The sequence below is a fragment of the Megalops cyprinoides genome, chromosome 21, assembly GCF_013368585.1.
Source record: "Megalops cyprinoides isolate fMegCyp1 chromosome 21, fMegCyp1.pri, whole genome shotgun sequence".
Lineage (NCBI taxonomy): Eukaryota > Metazoa > Chordata > Actinopteri > Elopiformes > Megalopidae > Megalops > Megalops cyprinoides.
In genome coordinates this window covers 9,133,285-9,150,767 of record NC_050603.1, presented here as the reverse complement: position 1 = coordinate 9,150,767, position 17,483 = coordinate 9,133,285, and the positions used below count along the sequence as shown (strand labels likewise).

General features: G+C 47.4%; 1 protein-coding gene across 1 annotated transcript in view; it reads right to left on the bottom strand.

Annotated features, from left to right (window-relative positions):
• hivep1 (HIVEP zinc finger 1) overlaps nt 1–17,078 on the bottom strand; it is a 39,488-nt gene extending 22,410 nt beyond the window's left edge. Inside the window, exons 1-2 of the mRNA XM_036516144.1 lie at nt 16,968–17,078; nt 14,136–14,272 (exon numbers count right to left, since the gene is read on the bottom strand). Coding sequence (XP_036372037.1) covers nt 14,136–14,175 — 40 coding nt within the window. The 5' untranslated portion in view covers nt 14,176–14,272; nt 16,968–17,078. The remainder of the gene's footprint in view (nt 1–14,135; nt 14,273–16,967) is intronic.
• Between the last annotated feature and the right edge of the window lie 405 nt (nt 17,079–17,483).

Below are 17,483 nucleotides of genomic sequence, written 5' to 3'. Positions count from 1 at the left end.
CCTGCGTGGCCGCTCACCAGCAATAACACCCCCCCCCCCCCCCCCCATCACAGAAAGTAAACAACACGAGACAAAAACACCACACTTCTCTTTTTCGCGGGGGGAAGTGAAACCCTGCTAACGGAGGTCACGTTTCACTTTTAAAGCCCAGCTCACGCCCCTCAGTCTACTTCACTTTTCACTCACGTTTGCGGATTTATCATTTTTTCCACACCAGCTTTCACTTATCGCTTTGGCCTGCTCTGAGCTGTGCATCATAAATAATTACTTTAAATTAAAATACAATTTGCTATCAGAGGGAAAAGTACAAGTCTGGACACAGCGTTAGCCTGTGCAGTGCAAGCCTGGTTGCTCCATAGACGGTTTGGCTTGTTACATAATTCAAACTAAAAACAGACGACCTTGTTAGGAACATGTTCCGCAATTGTCGATGTTATTGATTTAAGTCATGTTCATATATAAATCCTCAGCGGTAGGTGTGAAGCGTGACTCAAACCAGCATCATATAAGAAAGAACACAAGGACTCCTCCTACAGGTACATGCTACTCCGGCCAAAACCTCTTTTTTTATCACTTCCTTGCTTACACTTTCTGACAATGGACACAAAGGATTATGTTAAAGCACAAATAAAGAAAAAAAAAAACATAAAGACCTGTGCACACTGCCTGCTCAGAACAAACGTCAGTGAATAAGTAGAAAGACGCTTGGTCAAGGAGACTTCTTACAAGGCTGTGAATTTTCAGATTTTCAATCAGAACTGCCTTGTACATGTCCATTCACGCAGTGGTTTCATGTTCGTTTACAGCACAGAATTTAAAGACAGAAGAGCCATGTTCTAGGTTCAGATGTGGACACAACGCCTGACTCGCCACACCTGTCCCAGGTGAGAGAAGGAGTCTGGGGGGGGGAACACCTCAAACCCTCCTCCAACACCTGTCATTTCATTACTGAACGCAACACGCTGCTACCGCGCGGTAAATTGCCAACTGAAACAGAGAGTAAATGTGCGCTGCCTCTCGGCACACTTCTGCTTCCCCTCTGTACAGTAAGAGGCTTCACTGAAACGCAGTGAAGGGCGCAGAGAAGAGGGAATACCTGCCCCGTTTAGTCAGCGCCAAGCCCACAGCGTCTCACAGCGAGAGAGCGCTGGGGTTTAGGAGTTCTGCAAATGGAAGCAAAACCACTTACCTTTTCTGCTCTCTCCTCTGTCATGACGGAGAGACCCGACTTTAATGGAGTGTTATTTTTTTTTTTCCAAGACCCACATTAGTGCATCCCCTCTGTGCCCAGACCGCAGATGTTACAAAGGGGGGGGGGGGGGGGGGGGGGGGGGATATATCGCTCTACAGTGCACGCCTGTCCCAGCACAAACTGCACGCAGACTGTGCCCCATCACCCCAGGCGGTCGTGTGCGGTCACGTGACCTGGGGAATTCCTGACAGGCAGGAAGAGCCGAACTTAACCAAACAAAGACTGACGTCAGGCGGCAGCCACCACCCTCTTTCTGCCCGAGAGATTCCCAGAGCAGGACTGAACTCTATCCATTAACCGCTGCCTGCCCGGTCCCGCGGAAACGAGCCGCACACCAGCACCACTGTGTCAACTCTTTCTAGTTTATCCTCTGGAATGAAACCAGTGCTGACCCTGCCTTTTTAACACACATCTAACTGCAGTTTAAATGTTTAAATGCCTTAAACTGTAAATTGCCTGAAAAAAGTAGATAATTGTTTGAAACTTCATCCAAGAGTGAGTGTTAATGCTGACACACCAAGTGCAAGGTCTAAGTCCAATGCCCTGGTTAAGTGTTCTGTTATAAGGTCAACTGATACAGATTGGGGGGGGGGGGGGGGGGCTATGTATTTTATTGGAGGGATTTGAGCGGAAGATTTAAGACTATATGGGGAGGGAATATGATTAAGGGGGAGTGGTCAGTGATGTAAAATGAGAATGCCAGCCTATGGTGGGAGGAGTTAGTGGGAGGGGTTAATCGCTCTGCACTCATTACAGAGTAAACTGCATCTGACCTGTGAGCTCCCTGTAATCCCATCAGCGTGTTACATAAGACGTGTGTTTGCTTTGTGAATAAGCAGTGGAACCCAGCAGTAATGACATTCTACTAACACAGAAAACACCTCTTTTCTCTCCCGGAGTCAGCGGAGTAATTCAGATGAAAATGTGTCCTTTTTTTTATAAAGCCACCAACAACTGATTTGAGAGGGCTGCTTGTTTGCGGCTGACTCTATTAAGAATTGTGCAGCGACCCAACCTAGGATTTGGAGGAAAAATAAAGATGAAGCCAAAACTGAGATTACTTAAAACACACATTACCCTTAGAGAGCAAGAAAATAATAGCACAGACATGTCTGCCATAAGGGAAGAAAACCAGACCAGCAGAATACATGACTCAATACATTTGTCATGACCACCAACATTTGACCAACATTGAAACAGCGATGCTACACTGATTCTAAACCCAAACACAGGTATTTGTGCAAAACTCTTATTAATTTTTTTTTGCAAATCCAACACGCTCTATCCCAATGAGGGGGCACAGAGGCACAGACAGAGGAGGGGAGTACAAAGAGAGGGATGGACATAAACCCTGCCCTTGTGGAAATGCAACATGCCACTCTGTCACCGCTGACTACTGGACTGGTGCCATGGTGCCGTGATGGACAGATTATCTCCAGGGCAGACACATTCCAGAGGATTCCCTGCACCCGGCTGACACCCTGAATATGCGCCTCACGCCACATCACGCTCCACAACACGCCACACCGCACCCTCCACGTTCCACTGCACACACACACACACACACACACACACACACACACACACACACACACACACACACAATGGAGCTGGACACACCTGCCGGGCCACTGAGTACAGCCATCAGCTAGTGCGCAGCAGGACCTCAGATCACCCCAGAACACTCTCCACCATGCACCCCCCACCCCACCACAAATACAGCCATAGTCCCACCTTGTGTGAGTATTTCTCATGGGGGAAAGGAGAGGGGGTTTACCCCTCTGTGCACCCCTAACCCCTCTGAAAACAGGTGACCTATATACCTTTGTCTCACCCATTCTGTCTCACTGTAAATAACCCCTGCAAACACCACCACCCCCCCTCCCACCCAAAAAAAAGAGACAAATTTTAGTTCTTACCTGATCTGACAACACAACATATATTTCAGATCGCAGATCATAAAAGCACAAAATCCCTCATAGCAGTGAATGTGTTTACTTTGCTAAAAGGGAAGGAAGGAGAGAAGAACAAAGAGAACAGAGAGAGAGAGAGAGAGAGAGAGAGAGAGACGGAAACCAAGAGACAAGTGAAACTCCTACAGCCCTCCGAGAGAAAGACGCACACGTACATGCACACACCCACACACACACCCTCACACACACACGCGCACACACACACACACACGCACACAGAGCGGTACCTGTTTGACAGCACTTCCCCTTGTGTTCTCACACTCTCCTCCTGAGAGAGGGGCCCTGCAGGGCCACGGGTCTCAGGGATCACCTGACGCTTCTGAAAAGACGCGCTCGCTTGCCCACCGTCCCTAAAAGCTCTGCTGCCAAAAAAAAAAAAAAACTTGGGGGGGGGGGGGGGGGAGAAGGCGTCCGGCGCTAACGCTAACACGCGGCGCGCTGAGCAAACAGAGATGCGTTGCTCTGCCTCCTGAAACCCTAAGTGACTGTCCTCTTTCTGCCTTCTCTTTTTTTAAACGCTTAATCCCCGGGCGGAACGAGGGAGAGCCCTGCCTGAAAGCACCGGACTTCCCTCTCTCTGTAAAAACACAAACAAAGCAGGATGGAGAGACTAAAACAGGGCCGTCCTTAATAGCTCTTTATGCGCTGGGAGCCACGCAGGCAGTGAGCGCAACTGTCAGATTAGCTGCTAACCCACAGCCTCCCACGCCCCCACAGCCGCTAAAAATACACTCGGCTCTCTGCATCCACACAGCCTGCAGTAGGGTATCCTAACAACAGCATATGTTTCTCTCTCACACTCACACACACACACACACACACAAACATGCACAGACACACACACACACAAACATGCACAGACACACACATGCACATGCATAGACACATGCACACACACTCATTCACTTACACACACCTTCATAAAACACACACACACACACACATACACACGCACACCCTCATGATAAACACACACTCACTTGCGTGCACACACACACACTCATAACATAAAAGGATGAAAGGCACATACACGCTCACTCCTACACACACACACAAACACACACACACGCACATACGAACACACTCACAACACAAAAGGATGAAAGGTACACTCACGCTCACAAACACACACACACACACACACACACACACACACACCCCTCTCCCAGTGGAACTTAGTGATCCCAGAATCCAACCCCTCCATCTTTCCATGGCAACAGTTGCTAAGAGAAGAGACATCCCACATGTTATGTAATACCATGAAACACTGCAGGTGAAACCCTTCCTAGACACGCATACATACATCCACACACACACACACACACACACACACACACACACACAAATACACACGCACACACAGACACCATCTCATCCTCTTCCCATCCAATCTCAGCCATCTGATCTTCTCCATCTACAACCTCTGTCCCTCTGTCTCCTTCCTTCTCTCCTTCTCCCTAAGTCTGTCTATCAATCTTTGACTCCGTCTCTCTACCTCTCTTACTTGTTTAGTTAAATGTAACTATTCATTTTGACCCTCCAGGCAGTTAAGGCCTGTCTTAATGAGTATCCATGATTAGCCTGCCTGTCACCTCAAGAGTGTGATGGTAACACACAGAGCCAAGGCTACGCGGTCAGGCTGGGTTAGACATGGGAATTACCACTGACACACGCCAACACTCACACTCACCCGCACACATGTACGCCACACACACACACACACACACACACAAAAACACTCATACTCAGCCACAAACACATACACAGTCATGTATATAATCACTCATAGTCGCCCACACATGTTCATACTCACCCACACAAATGACACACAAACACACGTAACCAAACACTCATACCACACAACCACTGCACACACTCATACAGCCATACACACACACACACACACACAAGCATGTTCTCACAGTCACAGACACAAACATACACGCGCACACACACGCGCACACACACAAAGTTCACAGAAAGCAGCAGAAAGGGTGTGCATGAGACTGCCAGAGCCGGTTCTTGAAAAGGAAACAGGGACAGTGACACTTTACCAGCCGCCAGGCCTCTGCAGCTTCCAGTAACCTCCCACGGCCCACCCGCACACGTTATTCCTCATATTTACTTTATTCTGGGGTTTATTTTTGATCACTGCCAGGGAGGGCTGGCACAACACCAAGCAACAGAGAGACAAACACTGTGTTTTGTGTGTGTGTGTGTGTGTGTGTGTGTGTGTGTGTGTGTGTGTGTGTGAGAGAGAGAGAGAGCGCAAGAGAGAGTGAGAGAGAGAGAGAGAGAGAATTCAAAACAGGAAGCGGAGGCCCACACCTGCTGCCTTTTCACCTGACAGTGAGCTGCAGGCTAATGCCGGTAAAAACAGGGCTGGCACTGCTACATCTTTACACCCCATGGCAGGGAGAACTCACTCCTACACTACAATTTTACGCCCTTTTAGGACCTTCTGACTTTTTCAAAAGATGCCTTTTTCACAGACCCCACCCCACTATCAAGATCCACAGTTAATCTGAGCGCAGGGTGCTGCTTCCCTGGTCTGCACTGATCCCAGAACAGATCTGAGCAGCTATGCCTAGCAAGGGTGAAAGCCATTCCCGTTTGGGAGTGATCGTCGAACAGCGTGTAGGCTCTAATATGCAGCCTGCCGTCGACTACTTTTACATCAGCCAGGGTAAAACAGTGCGTTTCCCTGGCTAGGACGAGCAAGCCTCTCTATACAGTGTCATCATTCGCCATAATCTAATTTATTTTTATTATTAATGTGCGCAAGGTCAGGGCAACAGCTGAGGTAACCGTTCCATAAGCAGAAACCCATCCCAGCTCAGAGCTGTTTTTCTCAGCTCCACGTTCCTCTAGTGTGCTCCACACACTCGGCTAAAGCGCTCCACCTATCATAGGCTCCTGCAGGAATCTGACCCGCGTCCAAACACAGATGACATCACGGGGTGACAGTGTTTTTCTTAAGGCAAAACACGCTGGCCGTACGGGCTGGTGGAAAAAGAGAGTGTGTTTGCACTTCCACAGGAAATGAGCAGGTTCGGCGGGTGGATCTGCCTTGGCATCCAAAACCCTCCGCGCCCCCCAAAAACCCTGTACTCATCTCAATTCCCCATGCCTCACCATCGGGTAACCCCCCCCATAGTCCATTTTCCTGCCCTGTCACTGCAGCTCCCTCTATGATCTGTTGCACTCCGCCTGCCCCTCTGTCTTCTCCCTGTGTCTCCTGCTCTGTCTGTCCCTCCTCTCTCTCTCTCACCTCTGTGTGAAATGACCCCCCTCATCTTTTGCCTCCCTCCCCCTTCTGCTTTCCTTGGCTCTGTCTCCCTTGCTCCACGGCCCCCTTTCCCTTCTCCATCATGCTACCCCTCCTCTCTCGTTCCCCCAGGCCATCCACCTCCATCTTTCCCTCCCTCCCTCCCTCCCTCCCCCTTTCTCCCCCCCCTCTCTCTGTGGGACACAGGGAACACCACCTGCAGACAGACTCAGTTTCCCTGGCAACTGCTACATTGAGCTTTGCTTGTACAAAAATACTGAAGTCTGCCAGTATTGCACTCCAGCATCAACCACATGTACGCACACACACAAGCACGGGGATACATGGGCGCACGCACACACACACACACGCACACACAAATCACACTCACTTTCGCTCTTTCTTTCTCAGTATGTTTTTCCACTCTCTCTTTGTCTGTCTCTCACACACATACAAAACAACACACTCCTTCTCTCTTTCTCAGTATGTTTCTTTCTCTCTCACACACACACACCCACACACGCACACACACACACACACACAGTCAGACTCACACCCACTGTATGTGTTTGGTTTACTGGAAGTAGGAGACACTCATCGCTGACTCATAGATTATCATCCACTTAGTGACCCCGAGGCACCCTGAATTCACCATCATCATCCTCGTTATCATCACAGTCTTCATTTTCACCATACAAAATTGGGAGAGGGGAATCCCTATGAAAAAAGGAACAAGCAAGAAGAGGAATTTTTTCCTTCATATGTAGACTAACGGTGACTGGCTCGGAAGCTTTACCAACAGTAACAGGCTGGCACCTTCCAATCAGTGCTGATTCAAACACTTCTGTTCTGTCTGCTATATTTTCATATTTTCATATGAACCAATTCATCCATTTTTTTACGTTCTGTTACTACAGGTGACAAACAGCTTCAGCTCATACACCTCTCATGCATTCCGCTAGCGTTAACAGCATGTTTTTTTCTCGTTCTTTAAACCAGCTCGGAGTATGTTGGGAAAAGGCGGGGGAAAACAACGCATTTCTACATGTTATAGGTTATTTAAAAGATATATCTCAGTTTGCACGCCTTCCCCAAGAAGCACAGAAGGTGCAGTTATTATCATGTTAAACAGCACAAAACGTAGGCCCTGCTATTTTCAATATGAACCCCAAATTCCCACTTCGGATGAAAAACTTGATAACGAATCGGAGTCGATTCCGCCATCGTTTCCATTGAGCACTCAGATGTAGGCGCGGCAAACTGTCAGTTAAACACCGGACAACCGCACTCCGCTTTAATGAATGCTGATGGTTACGCGATCCTTGGAACAGACCCAGACCACAAGCGATATTTTCTCCAGCAGACACACAATTCCCCCGTTCTAATCGCACGCTCAAGGCAGAGTAGCTCATAAGCTGGCCCCAGATCAGGCTGGCTCTTCAGTTGCTCACGGAAAAGGCGAGGATTACAAAAAGAATTCTGAACTTAGTCAAGCGCACAGGAGCTCTGCCTCCGGTTTAATATACCCTATGACCAAACACACGCACAACAGTAAAACAAATCTTGCACAGCAGTATTTTATTGAAGCGAAGTAGTATGACAAAACTTTGTTACAAAATTACAAAACTAAAACAACGACGCAGTTTGCACAACAGGACAGAACTGTCCGTTACTCCTCGCCAGTTAGCTACACCAGGCTGTCAACCACAAGTGTTCATGTCTGCTACAAAAACCTTATCTGGAGGGAGGAGTGCATGCAGAAGACGCTGTAAAAAGCAATGTCAATGCACGAATGCACAAGAGACACGAAGAGACAACCTGCCGCGCCCGCGCACGCACACACAGGCACACATAAACAGGTGACCTCTTCCCCCCCTTTCCAGTGGGCGGTGTCGGTGCCGTTATTAGTCACCATCGCCTCGTTAGCAGCCGATGCGGGGAAACTGCTTTATGACTGAGGCACTGTGCACCACTCTGTGTAGGGGTGGGGGGGAGCAGAAGCGCTAGCGGAGAGACAGCACTGTTCTCACACATCCAAAAATACGCCTCACGCGAACCGGGCCGCGCTGTGGCGCAGCGGTCAGAGCGCTGGACTCTGGACCAGGGCGTTGTGGGTTCTAGAATCCTGCATGACAAGACGTGAGACACACGGAAAGTTAAGTCTCCGTAGCAAAAAAAATAAAAAAAAAATCAATAAAAACCAGTAGGAAGCAACCATAAACACAGCTGCAAGCCGCAAGGAGCAGGGACCAAACGGGAGCGAGGCTCGATTAGCACAAAATTGAATGTGGCAGCTGATCTGTGTGACCTAGCGGTGTGGCGAGGTCTTCTGGAGCGTGGGCTCCAGGGCAAGACCACATGCAAAGTGACTGCTGGTTATCAGTTATCAACTTAGTTTCCGTTAGATTTAATTTGACTGGCGCATAATGGTTTACAGCCTTGATTTTTAAGCATTTCACAAGACATTGAAAAAAATGCAGAAAAAAACAGGGACTCTACAAATGATTTGACAGCTCGCTCATCTGCTTCGGCATGACCTAAAATAACGAGGAAATAAAACCAATGCCGGTATACTATATGTACATGAAACAGTTAATTTGCATTTACATGCATTTTTAAGGATTTTCTTTTTGAACAATTGCAAAAACGTCTGCTAAAATTCAATATGGCCACCATACCGCACTCGTCAGCATGAGTCATCCATGCCATAGCATACTACAAATGTTCCAGAATTCATTAAAACTGCTTAATGTGTGTGGGAGTTCCAGCTATTTTTATGAATCAAGGAGACAACACTTTTCACTCTTTCAGTACCCAGTTCATGATAACAATAACGGTGAGCAAAATAACATAGATGGTCACAGCTGATGCAGAGCTTCAGCGGTCTTGTTAGAGGGCATATTTTTAACCTTGAAATGCAAACACTATGTATATATATATGAAGGGCTTGTTCTTTTCACTCTTCCTCTTTCTCCTTGGTTGATTCACCTGTCATGACAGTGAAGCAGTGCACTCTGAAATGTCCTTCAAATGCCCCCATGTGACAGACCCAGCTGAATACACAACACCTCAGCCACATAAAAGAATAATCTCACTACATTTGCCAGTCCTGTCTGTGAGAGAGAGAGGGGTCATTTGGGGCTAATTCCACACAAACCACTTGTAATAAAGTAACCATTCATGGTTACGCCACACAATTCCCAATAATGTAAGAAGAGATCTAACAGCTGCAAGACCTGTGTACAGTTGCAACACAGACTAACTATAGATCTCTGGCTGCAGAATATGGCAGCTAAAACCCCACAGTGTTTCAGACTCCATGCTGTTTTGTTCACAGTTCACAGGCCAATAACTGCTCTCTCCTGTGAACAAGATTTGCAGACATGAACCCACAGCTTCAGCTGACCAAGTGCAGAGTGGAATCATACACATACATTCATTTTTTGTAATCATCTCCATTCATAAAAATAATATTTAAAAAAAAAAACCCTTCTATCTTCCTCCTTCTCTCTCATTCACCATCCTTACATTGTTTTTCTTTTGCTTGCAGTCATTCTCTCCCCCTTCATCCCTCTGTCTTATTCTCTCTCCTCCCTCCCTCTCTCTCTCTCGCTCGCTTGCTCTCTCTCTCTCTCTCTCGCTCTCTCTCTCTCTCTCTCTCTCTCTCTCTCTCTCTGAGGTTACCACTATGCTAAACAGATGTTCCTGAACCAGTTTCAGTCATTCTGTTGTAGTTACTGTTGCTAAAACTCAGGGTTATTCATGCCTGCGGGAGAGAGGTTCCCTTTGTGCTAATCATGCTGGTTTCGCATACTCTAATTCCATCCTACAGTGAGGAAATACCGGTTTGGCTGCATAAGCAGGAGAGGACATGCAGAACTCCATCCACCAAACACAGGATGTTAACTCTTTCTCTGTGTTCTGTGAACCCTAGAAGATCAACCCTACATTTCCTACATGTTGATGAATCTGTGTAACTTTCAGCACACAGTACAGTTTATGACAGAGATGGACTTTTAAATGAACTTGGAACCAGAGAGACCATTATATTTCAGATGTGGCTTTGAATTTTTTTTTTTTTTGTGAATTTTTTTTATACTGTCGTACCTGTTGTACCAGAGAGGTCACAGAGATAGGTCGGCCATGCTTCTGATTCAAGCTTGCCTGTGACAGTTTTTTTTTTTTTATGATGTCTGCAGAATTATCATCTTGTGTCCGTGTCAAAATCGCAAAAGAGGCACACAATTCTAGGGTGGGGCCGTGCGATGGTCCATGAATGCTGATAGATTTCTACTCTTAAGAGTAGACATTCTACTCTGCTGGAGCAGAAAGCCTGTAACCGGGTTGTAGAGTATGCTACAGTGCAAAACCAAGGTGGAAGAGGAGAAATGCAGAAATCTATCAGCATTGTGTCTTTTCACGGGTCAGATGGAAGCAAGCATTGTCTTGCGCTGTCTAAACGTAGCACCATAGGTCCCAGGGAAACATTATTTCAACCCTACTGCATACTTGTATGTGGACAGACAATAAAGCTCCCTTGACTTGACTTGACCTGACTACCTCCCATTATGGTTCTCTCCTCTGTTTCCATGCCAATACCAACACACACACGGCAGGAGGGGCTTCACAGCAATGCAACAGTCACACAGCTGACCGCTCCGTGTGACTGGGTGGTTTTGTGGAATTGTGTGATGCAGATGTGAGACGTGAGGGAGCGCTTGCTGGCGCCTCCCTGTCCCCACTGACCTGACTGCGGACGCGGCATTAAACCACTCAGCAGCTCAGCTGACCGATTATTAACCAGCCGCTGTTAACCAGCAACTGCTCCCCACAATGTTCCACCAGCCTGAAATATTCCCCCTCACGTCAGCCCACGAATACTGCAGCGTGAGATTAATAATACACCAAGCAAGGACACATTCTAATCAAAAAGGCGCCGCTTTAATTTAACTCCGCTTTCAAGGTTCTTCTACATTACGAGCCATTCGAGGTCGTTACAGGTCTTCTACATGAGTTGAGTGAAACTAAACAAGATTCCAATAATCAGGACAATTTGCTAAAAAAAAAATCACATAAGCGGATGGAAAGAACTGATTTTATCAATCTTTAATAGATCGGATAGAGGGTCCGAGTCACGGTGGGGCGACAGAGACTCTCAGCTGGAGTCACGGCGACGAGCGGAGGCAGTGACAGGGGAGGGTTCCTGCGGAGTGTCAGAGCAGTGGCGGGAGAGCCCTGCGGTTCTTGAGGAATGTAAACAGAAGGCCCCGGGGCTTGCTGAGGGACACTCCTCGCTTCCTGCCACAAACTGCGTCACGGAAACATTCCTTTCCTCTCTTCATGTCATGACCCAAACGCACGCCCTGAGCCTCGCAACACACCCTGACAACACACACACACACACACACGGGAGGAGACAGGACAGCAGGACAGCAGTCATCCACTTCTCGAACATCCCCCCCCCCTTCCCCAACGGGAAGAGGGATCCATCTATCCCTGTTCTACAGCTGTTCTCCTCACTGACACACACCCAGATGGCTAGAAACACCTTGTACGACGAACAAACAGTTTTTTTTAGCTCAAGCGAAAACAGCGCGAAAGAGTGTTGGAGTTCTCCCGCCTCACGTCACATGGCGCACCGCTTTGACCTCTGACCCAGAGAGAGAGACAGAGAGAGAGAGAGGGAGGCCACGTGACTTCCAGCAGTTCAAACAGGGAGAGAGAACATTCCTCCGCTGGAGCACTGCACTCTGTGACCAAACACCGGAGAAGCAGGGGATGTCAGTCATCACAAACATGCGATAACATGCGTCGCTCATTTCTGCATGACCCGTCCCACCCACACAGACAGAAGAAAAACGCACAGGGTGGCACGGAACAGCTTTAAAGATAACATGGTGAGAGTAAAACACCAGAGAGAAACGCGCGCGTTAACTGTCGTATTGAGGATGTCCTTTTCTTTTTAAAGAACCAAAACAAACACTCAAGGTGACTCACAGCACCTGACCACCTCCGCATCAAAATGAAACAAAAGGCACACGATGGTGTGTTGCAGCGATCAGCTGCGGTTTTGATATGTTGTTTCTGACCAGGCAAAGTCGAGTACTTGAAACCATCAAGTCCTGACAGCAATGGTTGTAACAAACACCATAAAGCGCCTCATTGCTTTCACAGCACAGCTGAAGTCAGGTTTGCACTAACAGAGGAAACCCCACCTAACTAAATGAATTTGACTTTGTACTAGTTGATTTGGATGTTCCCGTTAACCAAACAGTTATGCTGGACGATGTGAGCCATGTCACTAATTAGCAACAAAAATAGACTGAGCAGGGGGTCATTTAGATTCCTATTCCATCCTGCCTGGAACCCTGTATAGCTGACAATTGCATAAAGCTCTCATTTGCCATTTCTTCATGACCCAAAGAAGTCATGTATGGTCATGAGGCAACTTCCCTGGCAACTAGTTTCTGCTTCTGCTTTGTTACAGTGAATCTGTTATTTAATTTATTTTAATTAATTTATTATTTACCCTTTTCTCAGTTGAGATTTTATATATTACAGGCCGACTGTTGTTACAGGCCAAATGTCATTTACAACATCTGACCAACTGCACAATGCAATACAACAAAACATCTGACAAGGTCCACATTTATAATAAACCATTCATCACATCTGACCAGAGGATCAAAGCACCTTTGCTCACAGTAACAGCAGAACATTAAGTGAGAAGAAAATCTCATCTGTGTCACCTCAAAACCAGCATCAGGGTAGTGTAGAAAATCCACCAGAATCTACAAAGAATCTCCTTTCTACACTGCTTTCCTACTGACAATACACTGTTAAGAAACTAAATTATTTATGCCGTTCAGGCAAGTAGGCCCAAAGCAATAAGAACATGTTCTTTCCCCACACTGTAAATAAAAACAGTGGTCCGCATCGCCATTTGTAGGCACAGTAAATTGGTAATTAATCTTGCCCGTTGTGAACGTCGCAGTGCTTACACCCACTGACAGAGCCAGATGTGCACGCACACACACACGCACACACACGCACACACTCACAAGCTAGAGTAGGAGGCAAATCAAGCACACTCTGCCCTGCCCTATGCCAGAACATTCTGTAACATCACACAAAATTCTGCATGTAGTGGACATTTTCCTTGATAAAATATGACCTATGCAGACCTGCATCCCTGCACATGTCAAAATAAATCAACAGACACACACATTGACAGTCAGTGGTCACAGGGGTTAGGTGACCCAGTCTACAATAGTAGCAACACTGTAAAATGAGCCATGGATTGGATATTATCTGTATTAGAACAATATTAGTATTTGAAGAGTATTAGCACTGGAAACTATCAGTTTTTGGAATCAGTACAAGTACTGGATGTCATCAGCTGGACTCAACATTCATACTGGATATTATGACAGCAGGCTGGACCATGTCAGAGAGCATGTGTGTCTTAGATTCAGTAAACATCTGGTCTGCTTACGGACAGGGGATGGTCTGGTCTCTGAGGGGCGGGCTGTATCCCTCCCTCGTTACAATTCATCTGTCCCTCCTTACTTTTGTTTGTTTGTTTTCCCCCCAGACTGCATTACAGCCCCCCAACCCTAACCCCCCAGCCGCACAGCCTCACCTTTCAAATTTTTCGGGTGGTTCTGTTTCGTGCGCGGCATCTTTCCCTCCCGTTCAGAGGCGCATCGTCGATGGTGGGCGCAGGTTCAAAGGTCAGCAGTCTGGGGAGGCGGAGATGCCAGGACACCGAGGGATCATCTGTAAACAGGGAGGGGAAAAAAAACAGAGTAACTCAGCTTTAGGCACAGGTCTGAACTGGGCTTTCCAAGAACACTGACCACTTATCACCATCTTCCCCCATAACTGTACAGCGAACGCTAGAGAGACTCAGAACCTGCAGAGCGATGACTGGAACACCACCGTTGCTACGACTCTGTCACGCGGGGTTCCAGCGCTGTGCTCCACGCATGCTTAACCACTGAAGGGTTTGTGAGGTGAAACCCAGCGGAACAGCAGCACGAGGTCCACCCCGACCTCAGCCAACCCCCCCCCCCCCCCCCCCCCCCCCACAGCCACCCACCACCACCCGCCCCCCCCGCTGCCGTTTTTGGCGAGCCGTGATTGACAGGTGCGTGTCCCGACAACACGTTCCCGGCCCTTCCCCCTGACGACAGGCAGCGTTCGGCGAGAGGAGAGGTCCAATCGTGCCCCGTGCCTGCCAGGTCCTCGCAGACCGGGGGCGGATATGGGCTGCATCTAGAGGCTTCAGTCTGACTCATCTCCATGTACCAAATTTACACTCAACATATCAGCGCATCAGCGCCGCGCAGCCTCTGAAAGGGCATTCTGACCTCAGCGCAAGAAAAGCTCTCCTTTTTAAATGGCCCTATGACAGCAGATAGGCAAGAGCCCCCCTTTGCCTTCAAAGCAAATGACAGCTCTTTAACAACTGCGCTACTGACCAGTGACAGGGTGAACTCAGGCACCCCAATGCCCATACGCAAACTTTCAGAATCTGCCTGCTAAAAAAAAAAAAAAAAAGCCCTTCTAAGTAGCAAAACTAAATGCTGAAATCTACTGACCTTCGTGTTTTTTGTTTTTTCCAGTGCTTTTTTCACAGTCTTAATTGTAAATATCTTTCTGCAAATGCTGAGAATACCCAGATATTATAATGTCCACTATTCATGTAAACTTTATGTATCCCAATGAGGGAAAAAAAAAAACTACACATGTTTTCTCCTGGAAAATGTAACTGGTCAAACTATGGAAATGTGAAACCAAGTGAAAACACAGTGATGAAAGGCTCCTGGCTGCCTTCAGACAAGTCTTCTGATGGATGCCCAATCAACTGAGCCTCAAAAACTCTGGACTGTACACTGCCACTAAAAATATCCAATACATGCAAAGGACAGCGGGAAGTAGAGAGAGAGAGAGCCACAGACAGCAGAGAGAGACAAAGAGAGAGACGAAGCAGAGCTAAGTACCAGCCCACACAAAAATAAATAAAACCTTTTTTTTATTGGAGTACTGCAAGGTTTTTATTAGGTGCCAGTAAAACTAACCATCATCATCATAAGGATAATCAAGGACCGTTAGATTTTTACCGTCATTACCTGCATCATCATATTTTTTCAGCTATTTTCCGAAAATGATATCACCAGCCAACATTGCATAACAGTCACTTGAACATCTATAGGATTTTTCCTTGCAGTGGTACATGTGCGCGCTAAAGCAATGACATCATCCCACAGACACAACAGCGCGCGAGCCTGGTCGGAGAGCTCACGAGGACGGATTGGTGGCATAGTAGACCCGACACACGGGTTTATTTGACCTACCTGTGATGATTACATAGGCACGTAATGCATGTGAAAACCACTACGAAGAGAGAATATTTTGTGTTGCATGCGTTCACAAAAATGCACGAGGGACCACGCCAAAACCCATGGAAACCGTGCAGAGCATCGTCAACAAGGCATTTCACTATGACATTCACAACATTAACATTTAGCGAGCGTTTTTTGTTCAGCGACGAACCACATAGACACATTAGTGTGCTATCGTCGCTCTTACCAACAAAATATTTTTTGAAATCCTGAATTTACGATCAAACAATGCCAGTGAGATACAATGGGTGTGCGTGTCCTCCCGAGTAATGTGTTGTGCCGTGCCGTGCTTACAGCGTGTCTGCGGCATGTGGAGGCTTGGCAGGACTGAGCCGTCAAACGTATTCGGGAGAGTTTCTCCGGTGCCACATGTCCCCTGCACCAAAGACAACAGAGTGACCTTCATGACAATGAAGAGCGTTGTTTTAAAAAGGTGCGGGATTAGCGCACGCATTGTGTGCCTCTGAAGTCACATGAACGCGCGCGGTTAAGGGGGGGAGGAGCCGGGGAAAACCCCTCTGCAACACGGCGCGTGAAGGCACTTCCCAATCCGCAAATCCTGCAACACAACTTCAACCAATTACACACTCTTCGCTTTTTCCCCTGGATTAAACGCTAAATAAATTGCCCTACAAAAGCTGTCCGCAAAGAAACGTGTTAATAAACAACAGCACCACGTTGCTAGCAACGATATATCTATTTTTTTTTCTGGCTACATAAAGAACTGCACTGAGATGCAGCAGACGTCTACGTGTAGCCAATTAGCTAGCTTGCTAACTAACGCACGGCTGTTATCTAGCAGCCCCAAACAACCTTGCCCCAGTGGCTTGATCTGCAGTTCATTTTGTTCCGCATCCAGAATGCTACAACAGTTGAAAAAAGCACTTAAACAATGCATATATTCACAGTGAAACACTACAGCGTCCGACAACAACCGTTGTAGCTAGCCAGCTAGCTACGTGAGAGCCCCGTCAAGCAATACAAAAATCACACACCCTATGCACCCAAAAAGGGCTGCAGCTAATTCGAAAGTAAAACGTTTGTAAACCTAAAACATTCATACTTACGAGTGTGCTCTGAATTATTGTCGTTTTATTCATATGATGGCAATCCTTAACGGTAAAGGGGAAAAGGTCTGTTTTTTCTCTCTCTACACTCTCTCACTTTCTATTGCAGGAAACAGGCAGGCCCACTGACGTCAACGGGGGTCCCGTCTCCGCCTCCCAGTCACAGAGTGTCAACCCAGGGAGGTACGCAACGTCCGCACGCCAACGGGAAAACAAATGTTTTATGGTTTATCTAAACACAATTCCGAAGCACAGAATCCGTAAATGATTCAACGGTGTATTCTGCCGAGTTTAGATACTTGCGCGGAGCTCGGAAAAGTTTAACTCGTGTGTTGTACGCGATGCCGTTCCTCGACGTCCCCCTTCGTTGCCTCCCTTTTGCACATAGTTTTGGAGTGACGGTTTTCCCGGAGGTTCCTTGTTGTCAGGTCACGTTATGCCCCTCCACTACCGCCTGGGCTTTCCCATGCAGATTCCCCGTAGCAAAGAGCTAATCCAACCTTACGCTGCGCAGAC